General features: G+C 38.2%; 2 protein-coding genes across 3 annotated transcripts; one reads left to right on the top strand and one right to left on the bottom strand.

Moving 5' to 3' along the window:
• Nucleotides 1-1,252: 1,252 nt before the first annotated feature.
• Nucleotides 1,253-13,996, top strand: add3b (adducin 3 (gamma) b). 2 transcript variants are annotated; one of them, XM_084393956.1, is made up of 15 exons: nucleotides 1,253-1,481; nucleotides 2,432-2,676; nucleotides 4,598-4,733; nucleotides 4,886-5,037; nucleotides 7,015-7,095; nucleotides 7,259-7,408; nucleotides 8,258-8,401; nucleotides 8,682-8,780; nucleotides 9,438-9,608; nucleotides 9,755-10,015; nucleotides 10,709-10,825; nucleotides 10,914-11,003; nucleotides 11,490-11,607; nucleotides 12,608-12,715; nucleotides 12,878-13,996. In XM_084393956.1, the coding sequence occupies exons 2-15, from the start codon at nucleotides 2,455-2,457 to the stop codon at nucleotides 13,204-13,206; spliced, it is 2,178 nt and encodes a 725-aa protein (XP_084250082.1). In that variant the 5' UTR covers nucleotides 1,253-1,481; nucleotides 2,432-2,454; the 3' UTR covers nucleotides 13,207-13,996. The 2 variants fall into 2 exon arrangements, with proteins under 2 accessions (XP_084250082.1, XP_084250083.1); XM_084393957.1 differs by having other exon boundaries at nucleotides 1,277-1,481; nucleotides 2,429-2,676.
• Nucleotides 13,997-14,082: 86 nt separating this feature from the next.
• Nucleotides 14,083-17,293, bottom strand: smndc1 (survival motor neuron domain containing 1). The gene is made up of 6 exons (XM_084393653.1): nucleotides 17,095-17,293; nucleotides 16,598-16,717; nucleotides 16,270-16,412; nucleotides 15,990-16,148; nucleotides 14,860-15,013; nucleotides 14,083-14,752 (listed from the first exon to the last, which is right to left on the bottom strand). The coding sequence occupies exons 2-6, from the start codon at nucleotides 16,715-16,717 to the stop codon at nucleotides 14,615-14,617; spliced, it is 714 nt and encodes a 237-aa protein (XP_084249779.1). The 5' UTR covers nucleotides 17,095-17,293; the 3' UTR covers nucleotides 14,083-14,614.
• Nucleotides 17,294-17,554: the final 261 nt, after the last annotated feature.

Genomic DNA, 17,554 nt, shown 5'->3' with positions numbered 1-17,554 from the left:
GATTCCTTTATCCATACATTTGTAGGGGACATGTATAAGCAGATTCCTCCTATTAATTTAATGGCAAATCTTATTTGTGCCGTTTATAATTGGGAATCACATACCAGGGGTTTTCAACCTTTAGAGACCCAAGGACCATCACCAAGACACTTATCAATTCCAGAGATCCCAGAATAAAAAGAAATAGCATTAAAAATGAATTTAGATGTTTTATATATTTTCTCCATTCACCCCTTGGAGTATTTTCAGGGACCCTTGACATAAACTATTTTGTAAATTTATACAAATTCAAAATTCTAATTTCATCTAGCAATGGAGGACATTCTCATGGCGACCAAACTAAAGCAGGTGTTCATGTGTGTGATGATGTGAAGAATAATGAATCATTGTTTGTCATTTGTTTGCTCAGGTATTGAAGTAATTAGTGTAATTATCCACATTCAAACACAAAAAAGGGGGCAGGATGGCCACAGAGTGCTGGCGTGTGCAGGGTTAAATGATTTACTGAACGCATGGTGGGTGAAAAAGAACAGAACCAGTCATGAGAGATGTCAGATCCGGGAGGCTAAAAGGCAGTTATGACACATATATGGTGTGTTATGTGATATAAAGTGTGCACATGTGTGAGGCTGAAAGTGTAAGAAATAGAAATCATGAAAAAGAGACAACTACAACTTCACTTTGTTTTCTTATTCTATCCTTATCTTTGGGAGTTCTTGCAGACCCCTTGAGAGTTCTTGCTGAGAGTTTGGAGCTAAACCAACTAGTTTCAGAACAATGTGTGTTTGGGGATGAAGTCCTAGTGCTTTTTTATGTGGTGTAGGCCTATTTAAAATCCTGTAGATCATGCAATAGTTGGATGATGTCAACATTTAATAAAAGCTTTAGAATTATTTTTACTCACTCTCAAACAGTTGCAAACAGGCCTAAGGTCAGTTTATATGTGCGACATAAAAATAATAGCCTTTTTATAGGGAATATGAAATATATTACATATACATGTTCGTTATTTATAGATGTTTAAGAGAACAGATGCTATAAAGCTGCCAAACATCCCAGAGTCAGCAAGGTTGTATTAATGTGTGTTTGATGTCTAACATCTGGCTCGTATCTTCACGTTTGTATAAACTAGTCTCCTCTGTGTGTTTGAAAGATAAGGCTCGAGGAGGTCGTGGTGGCCCTGCCAAGGAGCGAGGCTGCGAGCATTAGTGGGCGGACAGGACTAGTCACGTGATCCTTTCACCAAGTTCCCACGCAAAACACTCCTCACACATCCACGCGCGCTCGCGCTTTCGCTGCGCGCTCACGGCCCTGATCGCAACACAGTCCTACGGTTCTTGAGAGAAGAAACTGAGACTTGAGGGGGAAATAGACTTGGATTCATCTGATGTGCTGTTGTTAGGTTTCCTGGCCGAACTGATTTGTAGAGTTATGTTTCCTGCTGCAGCTCAGGGAATAAACTTAAGCTGAGACCGAGAAAAGTGAGTATAGCCATAACTCCTTTATATCTACTACTCATGGACTTGTTTGGATTTGGACAGACGCAAAATATTTGATAAAGTGCGTCTGCACAGCAGCAACTTGGTTATCTTAAAATACAACATGAGTGTTCGATCTTAAAGAATTCTTATCTTTATGAATGTTAAATTAGTGTCAGTTAAATTTCATGTTTAGTTATAGGCTATAACGCAGCAACTACACAATGTTAGTGCATCAAACTTGGTGAACTGCCGACCTAGACAGCATTTCGGAGCATTAAATTCGTGCGTAGTTCTGTGGCAAACTGATTCGTAACGCGCAAATAAACCATTCGTGCGCCCCTTTTGCCCCCCCAAAAAATATGTGTGCGCCTATGACGCCGAAAAATGATGAACATAATGCCAATAAATGCTGTCTAGGTAGCTGCTAGGCAGCTCACTAAGTTTTAAGACAGCTAATTGCTTTTAACCGTTCAGGCTGCGGTCGCGAGACGCGCGTCAATGATGAGGGAGATTCAGGAGCTTTTCTTTGCGTAAAAGACATTAATGCAGATTCAAAACAAGTTATATAAATATAAATTAAATTAAATGTAAACAAAATAAATTCAGATGCAAAAACTTGTGTGGGGGTGCGGGGTAATTTCAGGCTATCAGGGTGGAGGAGGGGGGGGGGGGGGGGGCACTAAAGGTGTGAATTGTTCTCTGTGGGGTGCGTGCAGATATGCATGACTTGTATAGGATGTCAGCTGGAGAGCAGACACACAGGAGTTGTGTGAATGCATGTTTATTTGTATGTGTGTGTACAGACAATTAATTTGTAATCCAAAGTGCCCTGGCCTTTTTGTATTCAAGCAGCAATTGTGAACACTGCTTCAAGTGGATCAGAAAAAAAATAGCCTACCCTATTTTTTTCTCTCCCTCTCTCTCTCTCTCTCTCTCTCTCTCTGAAGCAGAAGGTTGTGTGTTGTGTTTATGTATGAGCGAGGGTGAGTGTGTTGAGATGATTGCGGGCGATGAAGAGAGCGGATTACGCATCCACCCCCCATCCAGTCTAAATGTGAAGAAGGTCTACAGCGAGAGCGCAGAAGAACTCCAGTCCCCAGAGGTTCTGAGGAGCAACGCTATGTCACCTGACCTGAGGCAGGACTTCAACATGATGGAGCAAAGAAAGAGAGTCACACAGATTCTGCATAGTCCAGTAAGACGTCACTCCCACACACACTCGCACCAAAGTGAGAATTTACATGCTCTCTCTCTCTCTCTCTCTCCCTCCCTGTGCATTTTATGGAGCCCACGCTTGTGTTTGATTGCATAACAACCAACAAGTGGAGACCCGTTGCCATTAGTAACCATGCACATATCACCAGAAATGCTGGGAATGAGTGAATTAAATAAAGAACCTGAAGTGATTTCTGTGTATCATGTTTTTGCAGTATATTTTCAGGACAGTTAGTCTAGGCGCGCTTCCTGATGTCTTAGATGAAGCTCATCTCTTATGTGATTATAGCTTTATCTAGTTTTAATTTCTAAGTAATTTAAGTAATTTGCAGTGGTATAATCAACAAAACTGCATGATGATAATGCCCGAAATATACAGCAAATTATTGATGTTAAAATATGTCCATGATTGTTTTAAAACCAACATCATGATTTTAAGTTTAAAGGTAGCCTATATAAAGTGTAGGCCTATATATTTTTATCCTGTAACAAGTAGGTATGTATTTTGTTAAATAATGCTAATACATTTTTTGCCTTACTAGTGAATTTTTAGTAGTACAAATGGTCCTGTGGTGTGACAAAATAATTTGTTATCAAATTAAAAAGCACAGATATTCCATGCAGTCTCTCAATTTATATGAGACCATAAAAGCTGCATGCATGATAGCCTAATTATAAAACGCATAAAATGCTGTTTAAAATAATATTAAATGAAGTATAGCATGTCTCACCGCAGGACATGTCATTGTCAACTTCCCAGAACTATTTCACAGTAAAGGCACTTATGACTGGACCTTCTGTTTACTGAACTTTCTCTTAAAGCCTGTTTTGTTGTCAGTGATTATTCATTACCATGAAATAATAAGCTATGAACAAATCAGAAATGTCCTATATTTAAGGAAAGTATTTCCACACTTAAGCCACACTTTAAATCAATTTCATTGGATACACATACCATACAAAAGTTTAGGCTTGGTTAGATTTATTTTAAGAAGTCTCTCATGCTCATCAAGGCTGCATTTATTTGATCAAAAATACAGTAAAAAACTGTAATATTGTGAAATATTACAGCAATTTAAAATAGCTCAATATATTCCTGTGATTTTAGTCCATTAATCTAGTCTTCAGTGTCACATGATCCTTCAGAAATCATTCTAATAATATGCTGATTTGGTGCTCAAGAAACATTTCTTATTATTATCAAGGTTGATTTTGATTGCTAAAAAATCTTTTTGAGCCCAAACTTTTGATTGGTGGTTTAGAATAAAATATTCAGTAGATATGCAAGCAATGTATGCTAAACCTTTTCTTAGATCTACATCTTAGAAATACAAAGTTCTGTCACAAAACTCTAGATGGTGCAGGCTGATAGGTCCTATAATCTGCTTGTAATCACATCATTCTCAATAGGGCACAGCTGATTGGTTCCTGGTGTATCAGTAGCCAATGAGCTTGCTGCTTAACCCCTTCAAATACTGGTCACAGTATTTTGTAGCTATATGTTTCATGTATGCTATATTGTACGTCTTACTTGCTCACATCAAGCGTGTTGTGTATGTATTAGTCGTAGCAAGTCCCATACTTGCTCTGCAGCAGCAACAATAACCAACAGCAGCAGCAATAACAGCAGCATCAGCAGCATAGTAGATCTATTCCGCCAAGACCAAACATATCAACATTGTCATATCCATTACCATGCTAAACACTCAGAGAGTTGTCTTGACAGAACTAACTTTCTTGAATTTCTCGCAATTACATTTCCAACTGGTCATTTTAGTCACCATATAAAGTCAATATGTATTAAACGGACAGCATATCTATAATTTTAGAAAATGTTTTGCTTAAAAAACGAGTGTTACTTTAACATAATTGCCACTTGGTTTGATATTTGTGTGTTGCAGGACTTTAAGGAGGAGTTGGAGTGTATGGTAAAAGAGCAGTGCTCTAAAGGCAGTAACTCCGGTGGTTTATTTGGTCACATCGCACACCTCATCATCAGCAACACACTTAGCAACACTGGAGTGTACAGTCCCAGCAGTGAGTGCACACACATAAACACTTTTATTAACACTTTATACTTTCCCATTGAAGATATTTTTTTGCCATGGTCAACAGATGGCAGGCATATAATTCTGAAATTATCGCCAGATATTTATTTTTGTTGTGTCGCTGTGTTTGTGTGTTTCCAGGTGCAGGGTCTATCAGTCCGGTGAATGATCTGTGTGGTATGGAGTGGTTTAATTGTTCTAAAGCTGAGAGGCAGGGCCGCTGTAAACTCGCCTGCTTGTATCGACTTCTGGACCTGTACGGACACACCCACTTCCCAAATACATATATAACTGTGAGTACTCACATTCATTACACACTTTTTTCCACCTCAGCACACAAATTGACTGTTCTCTCTGTCATTTTGCATGCAATAAAATTGGATGCTTTTGTTCAGACAACATTGGTTGTCATAGTGATGGCTTAAGTGTCAGAACAATGCAGAGAGAGAAGAGAATAGCTGCCATTGTGGAAAAAATAGACAAAAAACTGTTCATTCTGCCTCTATTCTATCATGACATGTCACCGTGATGCTATAGTCATCGAACAACCAAAGCATCTGATGGATTACTGTGCTTTACACAATCATGCATATGTGCCGTCTCAGTCACCATTCATTTCATAGCGAACGGCACATGTGAGTGCAAATGAGTGAATTGAGAGCTATAGTCACTAGTGCACTTTGTGTAGGATGTCAAACTCATTTGCACCCTTAATGATATACAATTGAAATCTTATTTGCCATTCAGAATTCATTCTGATTCACAAAGCATTTTTTTGCGGTTTATCAGTGTTGGGAAGCTACTCTGAAACTGTGGCTTGACAAGCTACAAGCTACTCATAAGTTAAATTAGTTAAGATACAGTCAGGCTACCCTTCTGAAAAAGTAGTTAGCTACACTACAAGTTACTATCAAAAAGTAGTTAGCTACATTAAAACTACTTTGAATTTTATATTACAAATAGAAATAAATGAATAATTGTTAATGAAGAATGTTTTAAAATATTTGGGGTTTAAAACAATGAAATATAATACAATTATTAATTCAAAGAGTATTGTTTTATTTTGTACACTATCCAAAGACACGCACAATACACAAACTGGCTGTCAAAGTGCAAAATTGCTACAAATGCAAGAACAAAATGTATGCAACATAAACTGGATACACAGGTGTAGTCGAAAATGCTGGTTAAACTCACAGCACATGTAGTGATGGAGCTCATGAGCTGCTTGCATTGAACACAGTGGGCTTCGCTCTGAAACCCGCCGCAACTTATTTAATTAGATCACGGTTTTCCGTTTGATTGACAGATGCTTTGGCAAAGCAATGGCGCAAAACGCGTTTGTGAACTTTTAGGTTCATTACAAAACTGTGATGGGACAGATTAAGCTATTAAGCCACCTATTAAGATTAAGTCATCATAAAATCAAAAATAGACATTTGATATAGAGTGCAGTAAAGCTCTACAATTAATCAACTTAAAAAGCCTATTGTTCAACTGTATGTGCTTGAGGTCTTCAACGTAGACAACGTTTTAATTTTTGGTTTGCATAATTTACATACTATAGTGTAACCTTTATTAGTTGATTCATGTGAAATATCAACACACTACTACTTTCACATAATCATCAGACGATCTCTTCTCAGTGAACTGTAAAGCCACAAGATGTTTGATGAAACAGTAGATAGTGGTAATGCACAATTTTTGTTTGGGATCTAATAAGAATTTTAGATGCTGCGCTGCTTGAATGTATTGTTCATCAAAACGCAAAACAGAATGTAGTTTTTGGTTGCGCTACGTGCTGGAAAAAGTAGGTAGCTACTTGAAAGGCTACACTGTTTTAGAAGCAACTGAACTACTGTCAAGCTAATGAAAAATGTACTTAAGTTAATAGTATCGCTACTTGTAGTTAGCTACTCCCCAACACTGCTTTTTAGATAGTCAGATGTCTGAACATAGTCCGATCCTCATTTTAGCTTATTCTGGCCAAATGCCGCCCACTTAAAAAGGAAGAGGCCACCTGTGCTGTTTTTTACATGCTGTTTAACTGTGGAGCTTGCTGTTTAAGATAACTAGCTTACTTGCTACTAATCCCTCAATCCAATTGCACAAAAGCAGCCAATCAAATTGGAATTGGTGATTTCCAATGCATCTGAAGTTCTTGTCTTTTTCTATTTGATACCAGAATATACTATAATGTTCTCTCTCCCTCTCTCTCTCTCTCTCTCTCTCTCTCTCTATTACAATTTCTCTGTCATTTTCTTCTTCAGTTGCGCATCAACAAAGAGCAAGATCATATTCTTATTCTTCCTAGAGGACTGTCATTCTCCGAGGCCACAGCAGCTAGTCTGGTACATACACCCCCACACATTTTGAACATTTATTTATAAGATTTATAAGGTTGGGAACCATGCACATTAGCAGTTGAATGTAAATTCCATATTGTATATAAAATATGGAAAAATACTGTACAAGAAATGTTCATCTGTTACTTGTATCATGTGTTGTTCACAGGTGAAGGTGAATCTGATTGGTGAGGTGGTTGATCAAGGAGCGACTGCACTCCCTGTGGACGTTTTGGGATTCAAACCACATTCTGCAGTGTATTCTGCCCGACCAGATGCCAAATGTGTTATACATACATACACACCAACTACAGCTGCAGTGAGTATACACGCAAACACACACACACACACACACACACACTCATTTGCATTTCAGGTCTCCCACATTCCCACAAGTCAATGGAACGAAAAGTGTGTTAACTCTTTCCCTGCCATTGATAGAATTTTCCGTCTTTCCATGTTTTCACTGTTATATGATAGGGGGCACTATTATGCGTCTTCGTAAAGAGTAGAGAATCTCCGGATCAAAACACAGGCAAAAAAGTAGCAGAAACAAGCGATAAAAGCATTAAGCATTGCAGTATATTAATTAAAGTCATCCTGCGGCTGAGGCACCCTAGTGCAAGTGTGTCTGACTGCATCCCGCAGTACTACAAACCATGACCACTATTACGCCCCCTATCTCAAGTTATGCCCCCTATAATGAAACAGCTATTCGTGATGTCATCAGAGTCCCTCCCTCTGAAATCACTGATGTCGTCACTACTGCTCTTCTTCTACTTCACATTCCTCGCTTTTTAAGCTTTTTGAAAATCTACAGTACATTTTTATTTTATGGAAAGGGCAGCTTTAGGGTAAGGTATAGGTTTGGTTTTAGCTATTATTACCATGATTCTGGATTCATTTGATCTTTATAAGATTCAAAAGCAATATAAGATTTCATACATAAAACATTAAAAAAATTACTTCAAAAGATGGTTTTAGTTAATGACATCCATGCTCGTTTCTTCGCGGGAGGCGTAACTTGTTGTAGAGGCGTGGTTTGTAGTACTGCAGGACGCAGACAGACCCTTCTCCCCTTGTGGGCCCTGGCACCTTGGTTAAAAACCACTAGCACAGACACAGTATTCACTCTGCCTGTAATATGTCCTTTCTGTGTGTCCTGTAGGTCTCTTCTATGAAATGTGGCATCTTACCCATTTCTCATGAAGCTTTGCTGCTGGGAGAGGTGTCTTATTTTAGCTACCATGGTGATTTAGCTGACGAGCAGGAGAGGATGGAACTTCAGAAAGCTCTGGGTCCCACTGCCAAGGTGACTGTCTGTGAATTCTGCCACTCGTTGGCATGACAACCCTTAGTAATTCACTATAGTACAGCATGGAAAAGCTTAAGCAGGGAAAAATAGAAGGTTATAATCATTGGCACATTAAAAGATTTGTTGATATTTGTTCATTTTTGTTTAGTCAATGCTAATGTTACATTTATAGCCGTTAAATAATATTTAAAGTATCATATTTATAATATTATTTTGTGCATAACTGGGATGCGTTACGGTGGATTCGCAAATCTGATGCAATTCTGCTTGTTTTTAGGTTTTGGTCCTGAGGAATCAAGGTTTTCTGGCATTTGGAGAGACGACAGAGGAAGCTTTTCACTACCTGTTTCACACCCACCAAGCCTGTGAGATACAGGTAAACACACACACACACAATCAAAAGGAAATGTGCATATATGTGGATGAATAAACACATATGAAAATAAACTTTGAAGAAGTGAATACTAAATGGAAAAGGAATATATGTACTGGATCAAAGTACACAGAAAATGGAATGGATTGACAAATCAATTTTTTTTTCTTCTTCTTTTTTCTTTTTCTTTTGTGGAATCGAAGGCCCAGATAATTTCAGCTCAATTCTAACTATCAGTACCTAAATGTTAACAGACAGGCTGCGTCCGAAATCACATACTCTCTTGAGTAGGTACTTATTTTGAATAAGTTATTACTTCACGATCGCTAAATAAGAATGTTATATATACATGTATGTATATATATATACATATATAGATAGATAGATAGATATAGATATAGTATATGTGTGTGTAGCATGAATGTAATCCTGACATACAAAATTTTGCCATGCTGTCATTATCATTACCAGATCCTCAACAGTGGCCTCATCTGGGTACTTTTTGCCTACTCTTTTATGAGTACTGTGAATACGGACATACTACTTTTGTTTTTCACCTACTATGTAGTAGGGAAGTATGTGATTTCGGATGCAGCCCAATGGAGTGGTTAGACTTTCATTCAACATCATCTCTGTCTTTCTGCCTTTGTTTCTCCTCAGGTTAGCGCTCTGCTATGTGCGGGTGGTGTTGATAACCTTTGCGTGTTAGACAGAGCAAGTCTGAAAACAGCTCCTACGAAAAATCCCAGTGGACAAATACCAGACGGACAAATCAGATGGAGGGTTGGAGAGGCAGAATTTGAGTCGCTTATGAGAATGTTAGATAACTTAGTGAGTGGCCTGTGAGCTAATCTATGCCAGATGTGTTTGCAATGTTTAAATGTTGTCTTTTGATGGCATGGAGCATGTATTATTATACATTTAACAGTAAAAAAAAACAATAGTGCCTACTAACATGCCACCTTTTGCATTTTCAGGGTTACAGAACCGGTTACACTTACCGCCATCCCATAGTTAAAGAGAAACCTCGACATCATAACGATGTGGAGATCCCAGCAACCGTCACAGGGGTGGCACTAGAGGAAAAGGATGTCTTTCCACAGAGTCCATTGCACTTCCTGGCACAGAAGCGGGACAGAGAGAGGATACGATGGCTAAACTCTCCGAACAGCTACTTAAAGGTCAATGTACCTGAGGAGTCCTTCAACGGGACATGCAGCCCTCGGTCCAAAACTACGGTATCTTTGAATAGTGTGCTAATTTACAAACATGCCCAAACACAACATGCTAATATTGAGGGTTTCATACAGTTATGCATTAGTACTATTCATAAATTCACTTCAGCAACATAACGAGTCATATTTCAGTGTGGTTAATCATGGATCAGGATCAGTATGGAAGCATGTTTCCACCAAAGACCGGAATGAAAATGAGGCCGTGAGTTATAGAAGTAAAGTGTGTTCAATGGATTTGTACTGTAGTTGAACAACTTTGCCAATTGTTTAGCTGACAAAACATCTTCCCAAATAATCTTTCAGTAGACAAAAACGCCAACAGCTTTGAAAGTTGTGGGTTTTGAAAATCATGTGATCTAATACATTTATATAGTAAATACCATTGTAAAGACTGTAATCTATCGTACACTGCATTGTTTTCATCCACACAAATTCAATATGGTGTCTGGTCTGACTAAGGTCTATTGTGAGATCAATTTTAAAGTAAGAAATAATAACATAATATACACAATTACAAGAAATAGTGACAAATTTGCACTATTACAAATCTTTCTTCTTTTATTATGCCAGGGGAAAATGAGCTTCCATAGATCAGAAACTTTGAAAGAAAAATTAATATGTATGTATGTGTATTAAGCATGTATGTGCTTAATATTCACTGTTTTATTAAATTCATTATTTTCTTTATCTTTTTAGTGGATGAAGTCAGAAAATTCAGGCAGCTGCAAGGACACTCCAATTAGGATTGAGGACCCCAACCAGTTTGTCCCTCTTAATACTAACCCCAGTGAAGTACTGGAAAAAAGAAATAAGGTGAGTGAGTGAGTGTACAGACTGAACAGACTGTGTCCACAGATTGTGTTCACTACACTAAAGCACTGCTTTGTTTGTGGTGGCTTAGATTCGAGAGCAGAACAGAGTAGATCTGATGACATCTGGACCGAAGTCTCAGCTGCTGGCAGACATCGTTATAGACAAGCCTTCTGGACCAGTGCGTAGCTACACTAACACAAATACTAAATAACAACCTTTGAAAGGCCACTAAATAACTTTTTCTTCTGTAATAATACTTTTGACAGGTATGCTTAAAATGACTTTTCTTTCCTTCCTTACAGTATACCAAAAATGTTCCTTCCTTCCTTCCTTCTTTCTTTCTTTCTTTCCAGTACTCATTTCTTTTTTCCTTTCTCCTTCCTTTTTCTTTAGTTCTTCCAGCATACCAACAAATTCTTCCTTCCTTAATACCTTCCTTTCCTCCCTCCCTCCCTCCCTCCGTCCTTCCGTCCTTCCTTCCTTCCTTACATACCAACAATTTCTTTCTTTCTTACTTCTTATTTTTTCTCTCTGATGTAGAAACATGATTTCATAGATAGATGTCAGTATAAAGTCCAAAACCAGTGTCCTTGCAAAACATAAACAAAAATTACATAACAGACACACAAGTGTCAGTCAATCCCTTTGCCATTATTATTTTCAGGCATTCATTTATGAGGATGAGGAACAGGCAGCTGTTCTACCACCCAACCCTTTCAACCAATCAGAGGCAGAACTACAGGAATACACACAAACTGTGGAGAATAAGAGCAGCCAATCAGGTACAAGCACACTCTCCATACAGAGGGTGCTTCTCAATTCTTATTTGTGCATCCTCGCTTCCTTTCCTCGCGTCTCTGTAGGATGTAATACTTGATCACTCGAGCGTCACTTCACAGCATCATCAGCAGCGCTCAAAGGATCTGCCCTTATGTTGTTAAAGTTTGGTTATTTAAGAAATTCATAATAAATAATAATAAAGCAACATACCCTGTTGAAATATGTGAGATGTGTGGTTTATTTAAACTGCAAAGGTAAAGCATAAATTAAAATTATTGTGACCGATGTGAAGGGGGAGGAGAATTGATAATGTGCGGCACGTTTAGTCGGTAAAACTCCTCCGCAAAGGATCCACCTGTGTATCCTCGCTCATAGAAGTTTGAAGTTTTATTCACATACATACACATACATATATTCATATGCACTTGAGATAAAACAAAGAACAAAGAAATGATCATGCATGTGAACTGGTCCCCAAAGAAGCTATCTAAAGCTTATACTAGGGGGCCATGAGAAACAAGGAAAAAAGAAAGATGAAAAACTCCTCATGACTCCTCTGGAAGCCTCCTCGCTCCTCGATCCTCGATCCTCAATTGAGATGTCCTTCAAGATGACTAAGCTCGATCGGTTTCCGGGTCATAGGATGGAGGACGGAGGAGCGAGGAGACGAGGAGGGATATTGAGAAGCACCCAAAGACACAGAATGACACTACCATTCAAAGGCTTAGGGTCAGTTAGAGTTTTGAAAGAAATTAATACTTTTATTCAGTATGGACGCATTAAATGGATTAGAAGTGACAGTAAAGGCATTTATAATCTTAAAAAATATTTATTTTTAAATGCTGTTCTTTTGAACTTTTAATTCATTAAAGAATCCTGAAAAAAATGTCTCCGCTAAAATATTACACAGCACAACTGTTTTCAGCATTAACCATCTCTATTTAGCAAGATTGTAAGGCTTCGCTTAACCTTGTTTGTTAAAATGTGTTTTCTTGACATAAGCTCTTCAGTCAGAGGCCGATGAGGAGTTCACAGACGGAGAAATGACCACATATGACGGCTCCACAGTGTCCCTGTCGATCTCACCTCTCATGAGCCCTGAAAGAGGAGGTCAAGATTCTCTCATATAATCTCATGTAGTTTCGTATAAACTGTTGGCTGGGATTGTATGAGCATATTATCACGCTGGTATTTGATAACCAAATTAGTTGCTGTTTTATGGTTTCCACCTGGATGACCTCATGCTGAAAAGTCTCTTCCTTTCATCCTCAGACTGTCTCTCAGCTCTACTGCAGAGCAGTGACGGCGATGACCTGACGCAGGATGATGACCTCACTCTACAGGTCACGGAGCTCAGCATCACTAAAGAGATGCAGGTCTCCATAACTACCACTGTCGCCAACAACATTTCAGTCACCAGCTCTTCTGATAGTCAGCCAAAGTCACCAAAAAAGAAGAAAAAGAAATTTCGTACTCCTTCCTTCCTGCGAATGACGAAAAAGAAAGAAAGAAGAGAAAAGGAGAAAGGAAAAGACAAAGAGGAGAAAGAGAAGGAGCAAGAAAAGGAGATTGAGGAAGAAAAGGAATGCAAAAAGGACTGAGTGAACGAGTCTGTTAGACACATGCTGTGCAGGGGCTAGTGGGTAAAGTAGTTTCAGGAGGGTCCAATGATAAATGTGATGACTAGCACAGATATGGATATTAGCGTTAAAGCAATGACTTGTATGTATTGTTCTTAAACGGAAAATTTCAGAATACTTTTCTTACAGCCATAAGCCATATTAATAACTAGAGCAAAAAGTCTAAATAGCCTAAGAATATCCACCTACACTTTTATAAACTGTACATAAAAGCACACAATTCTAGTTCTGATCTGCAACTCTAAACTCTGAATTTGAGAAGTATCAGAATCATTTTGATGGCTCTGCATTTTGTTTGTAAATGAATTGATGTTTTGTGCTGATATAATCAGGTGACAGTGAATTGTATGAAAGACTGTGCATCTGGATTCCTGCATATTAGGAATATTAAAGAAATGGGAAGCTGGCCATTCAGTGTGATATGAAGCTTTTTTGATTTGCTGGTTTTATAAATGAAGAGATGTGGTTGATAACATTGTTATTCTGCTTCTAGTTTTATTGACTGATTATATACAGATTATGTTGTACTCACTATATGTTGATTATATTAAGCTGTTATCGCTATACTATCAAATACACCGTTTTTAATCAAAATCTTATGCTGTATTTATGTTAATAGTGACGTATTTTTGTGCTCACAGAGGTATTTGTCTTCCATGGTCAAATACTGCTTTTGTAATTTGCAGTGTCTCATGGTCACATGTGTAAATGTAATGTAACCGCTGTGAAATAAAAGTGTGCTGCAATTTACTATGAAGACATTTTTTTATAACACAGATCTAAGCTGTCATTTGGAAAACAACTTGAATAAAAAGTCAAATTAAAATAAACCACAAATTCTTTTAAGAATGTCAAGAAATCAATGTTTATTCCTCTCAAATATGTAAATATACAAAACTGAAAAGCAAATGTAACAACAAATGGACTGCAGCAGAATGCTTATTAGACACAGAGGTGAAGACAGCAAAACAATCTGTTAATCTGTTCAACAACACCAGTCAAATGTGTATGAGGGCGGCCAGAGCTTTCCATATACATTTGTTCAACACGTCATAAAAACTATAGAGCAGTTTCCATCCTCAGCAGCTCGTGCAGAGACTCGACCTGAGAGCATGAGGAGAACCAGTAAAACTAAACAGGAGCTGTCCTTCACTGAGGACTGATGAACATCCAGAGACTCGGTTCAGTACAGAACAGCTCCAACATCCACATACTAAATACCCACTATTACTGCAAATAAAACAGGGGGGAAATGTGTTACTATATTCATATCATATCCAATCCGATTTGTTTATGACTTCTAAGTGGGTTTCAGTTTGTTTCATTTTTTATGGTGGATGATTACAGATGGTCACAGACACAAGGGAGATCACTGGGGCATTAGATGCCTGACATTATACTTTGAAGTATCATTGTACTGGGTCATGGGTTTATCTGCGATACCACACGTGCCGACGCCAACCTTTCCATTCACACTCTCTGGAGATGCAAATATACTCCTCTTCACCTGCAGAGGAAGATCATACAACATGAACAATACAACAGGGTTTTTTTTAAAAAGAGCATTTAAGAGAACATTGCAAACTTAATGAGGCTTTATTCTTATATACACACCTGTCCTTTCTTATTTTTTGAATAGGCTTTATTGTTAAACTGCTGCCATTTGGACTTCTGAACTTCTCTCTCTTGCTCCAGCTCCTTCATGCGCAGCACCTTCTTCTGGGCCTTTTTCTTCTTATATTCCCTCTGTTCTGCCAGCAGCTCTTTTCTAAGAGAAAACACACAAAAGGAAAGATTCGTAAAAAAAAAAAAAAAATAAAAAATCAATCTAAACTGTTGAAGTGTATAATGTCTGTGCCACTGATGAAAAGTTGTATATAAAAAGTATACATATACACTTTTTAATACACACACACACATACATACATATATATATATATATACGTAAATATTATTTAGATTTACATCATTCAGTTAATAGGAATACATATTTGAAATATACATTTTAAATTGTAGTATTAACAACTGTGCTCATTTACAACTTTTAAATCATATTATACCTTATAAAGATATGTTGCTCTGTTTAGACACTATGGGCCTGTTTAGACCTGGTCACTTCATGCATTTTCTCTGAAAAGACCAGGTGTAAATGCCCTCCGAAACGCTTTTGAGACGGATTTAAATCTGATCACTCAAACCACTTCAGGAGGTGGTTTGAGACGCATTCCAAACTAAACTGGACAAGTGTAAATGCACCTGGTTATTGAAAACACATATGTAAAGTTTACTCCTCCCAAAATGATAACAAAACAAAAAAAACGTGAGAGAGCGTGTTATAGGCTATATGACATGTTATAGCCATATATAAAAGTAAGTCGCAGACGCTCAACACACAATCATCTTCATTAAAAGTGAGACTAAATGATCTTACCAGTGCTGATGCCGCTCTCTCTCCTATTGCGGCCTGATCTTGAAATAAGCTGATGATAAATAAAATGCAGCTCATACATGTTGCATTTGTTGACGTGACCTCCGTTAAACTTGCATATAGAGCGGGAATTGAAGATCGGATTTATATTCGTTTTGTGGAGACATATTTACGAGGCCCAGTGTAAATGAAAAACGTGATAACACATTAGATTAGACAAATGAACAAATCGGAAAAGTAAAAACAACTCAAGTGACCAGGTGTAAACAGGCCCTATATGAAAACAGACTTATAAGTTATATTCACGTCTACTTACTTGGATTTCGGCTTGCCGTCCTTCTCTTCCCTGCTCCTGCCCTCCTCCACTTCTTTGAGCACATGAAGTGGCAAAACCTCTGCGTTGCCGTAGCCAGCGAAGGTGATGGCTGCCGTGCCATTCTCGCTGTCAATCTCTTCAATTTCCGCCTCATACAACCTGCCAATCACACACCACTGTAAGCAGGTGAGTACGGATATTTACACGAATCCCTCTTCCAAATGTAGCCGAACACAATCCCTATATACCTCCCAGTACTGTGTTGGTGTGTGATACTCACTGTCCGTCCTGGCTCCAGGTGGCCATGCAATGGTCTCCGACCCTCCAGCTGTGAGTGGGAGCGACTGTCTCTGAGCTTTTGGTACTGGTCGTACCTTCCACAGGCTGTGATGTCAACAGATCTTTTGTCAACTCAATCACCTCCTATATAGTGACACATAACAGCAATGTTTTGATGAACATACTTGCATAGAAAGGCACTTTTTCTAGTCAGAGGCTATCAAGCGTCAAAAACTGGACCCCTGAAAAACATGACAGACCGCTGAAAGACTGGTCTCATCAATGTAAACACATAATAAAAAAAAGCAGAAGATAATTGTGCCCCAAACCTGGAGATCCTTCTGCAGTTTACGCAGATCTTCATTATCTGGATCTGTAGAGAGCGCCGCCTCCACCTGCTGCAGCTGAGCTTTATAGTTGCTCAATTGCTTTACCAACTCTTCAGACATCTGAAAAATGACATAGCATACCTTTCAATAAAAGAGTGAAAACACACCCACCCTTGCCTTACATATATGACCATCAAATTTATGTTCTCTAGAACAGGAATCCCAAATGTGTGTTATCTGAATCCGACCTAAAACTATTTTTTGGAATTAACGTTACTCCCCAATTTGATCGTTTTAATTATAAATGCTTTCTTTATTTAATACAGTATTAGCATTCGTTCAAATCGCGTCTCACGAAGCCTTGTTTTGACTCAGTTAAACAATACAAAAGCGATGTGGGGAGTCATAAATAGAGCGCAAGGCCGCACGCTCGGCAGAAGACATGTTTATATCTATAAACACAGTATACGCGAATCATCCTTTACCATGCGTCTTACCTTTAAATATTCCCAATATAACAATTATATGAAAAAGTGTTTAATTAATGTGTTAAGTGTCCCATGTACGATGATATTTTCGTGAAAAAAACGGCCGATCCTTCTACGTTTGTATCTCTTCGTGGTATCGTTTTTCGACCTTTTCCCGGATGTGACGCCACAGTCTCGCGTGATAAAACTGTTGTCGCGATGTTGTCGCGCCCTCCTGTGGCAGAGAGGAAAGGTAAGTAAAATGAACACTACTGAAACACTTTTTTCGTTTTTGAAATAAAGTTTGATTTTGAATCTTATTTTATACTTAAGGCTTTTATAGCTCATATAGGCTAGTGAAAATAAGTAGTTCCGCTACCTACTAGAGTGCGGAACTACTTATTTTCACTAATAAGTAGAGTGACTCTAGGAGGACATTTTTTAAAACCTATTATGAAATTCTGATAGTTTCTAGTGTAAATTAATTAGA

Source organism: Rutilus rutilus (genome assembly GCF_951802725.1).
Source record: "Rutilus rutilus genome assembly, chromosome: 21".
Lineage (NCBI taxonomy): Eukaryota > Metazoa > Chordata > Actinopteri > Cypriniformes > Leuciscidae > Rutilus > Rutilus rutilus.
Note: the sequence above shows the minus strand (reverse complement) of the source record. Positions and strands in the feature narration are given on the sequence as shown.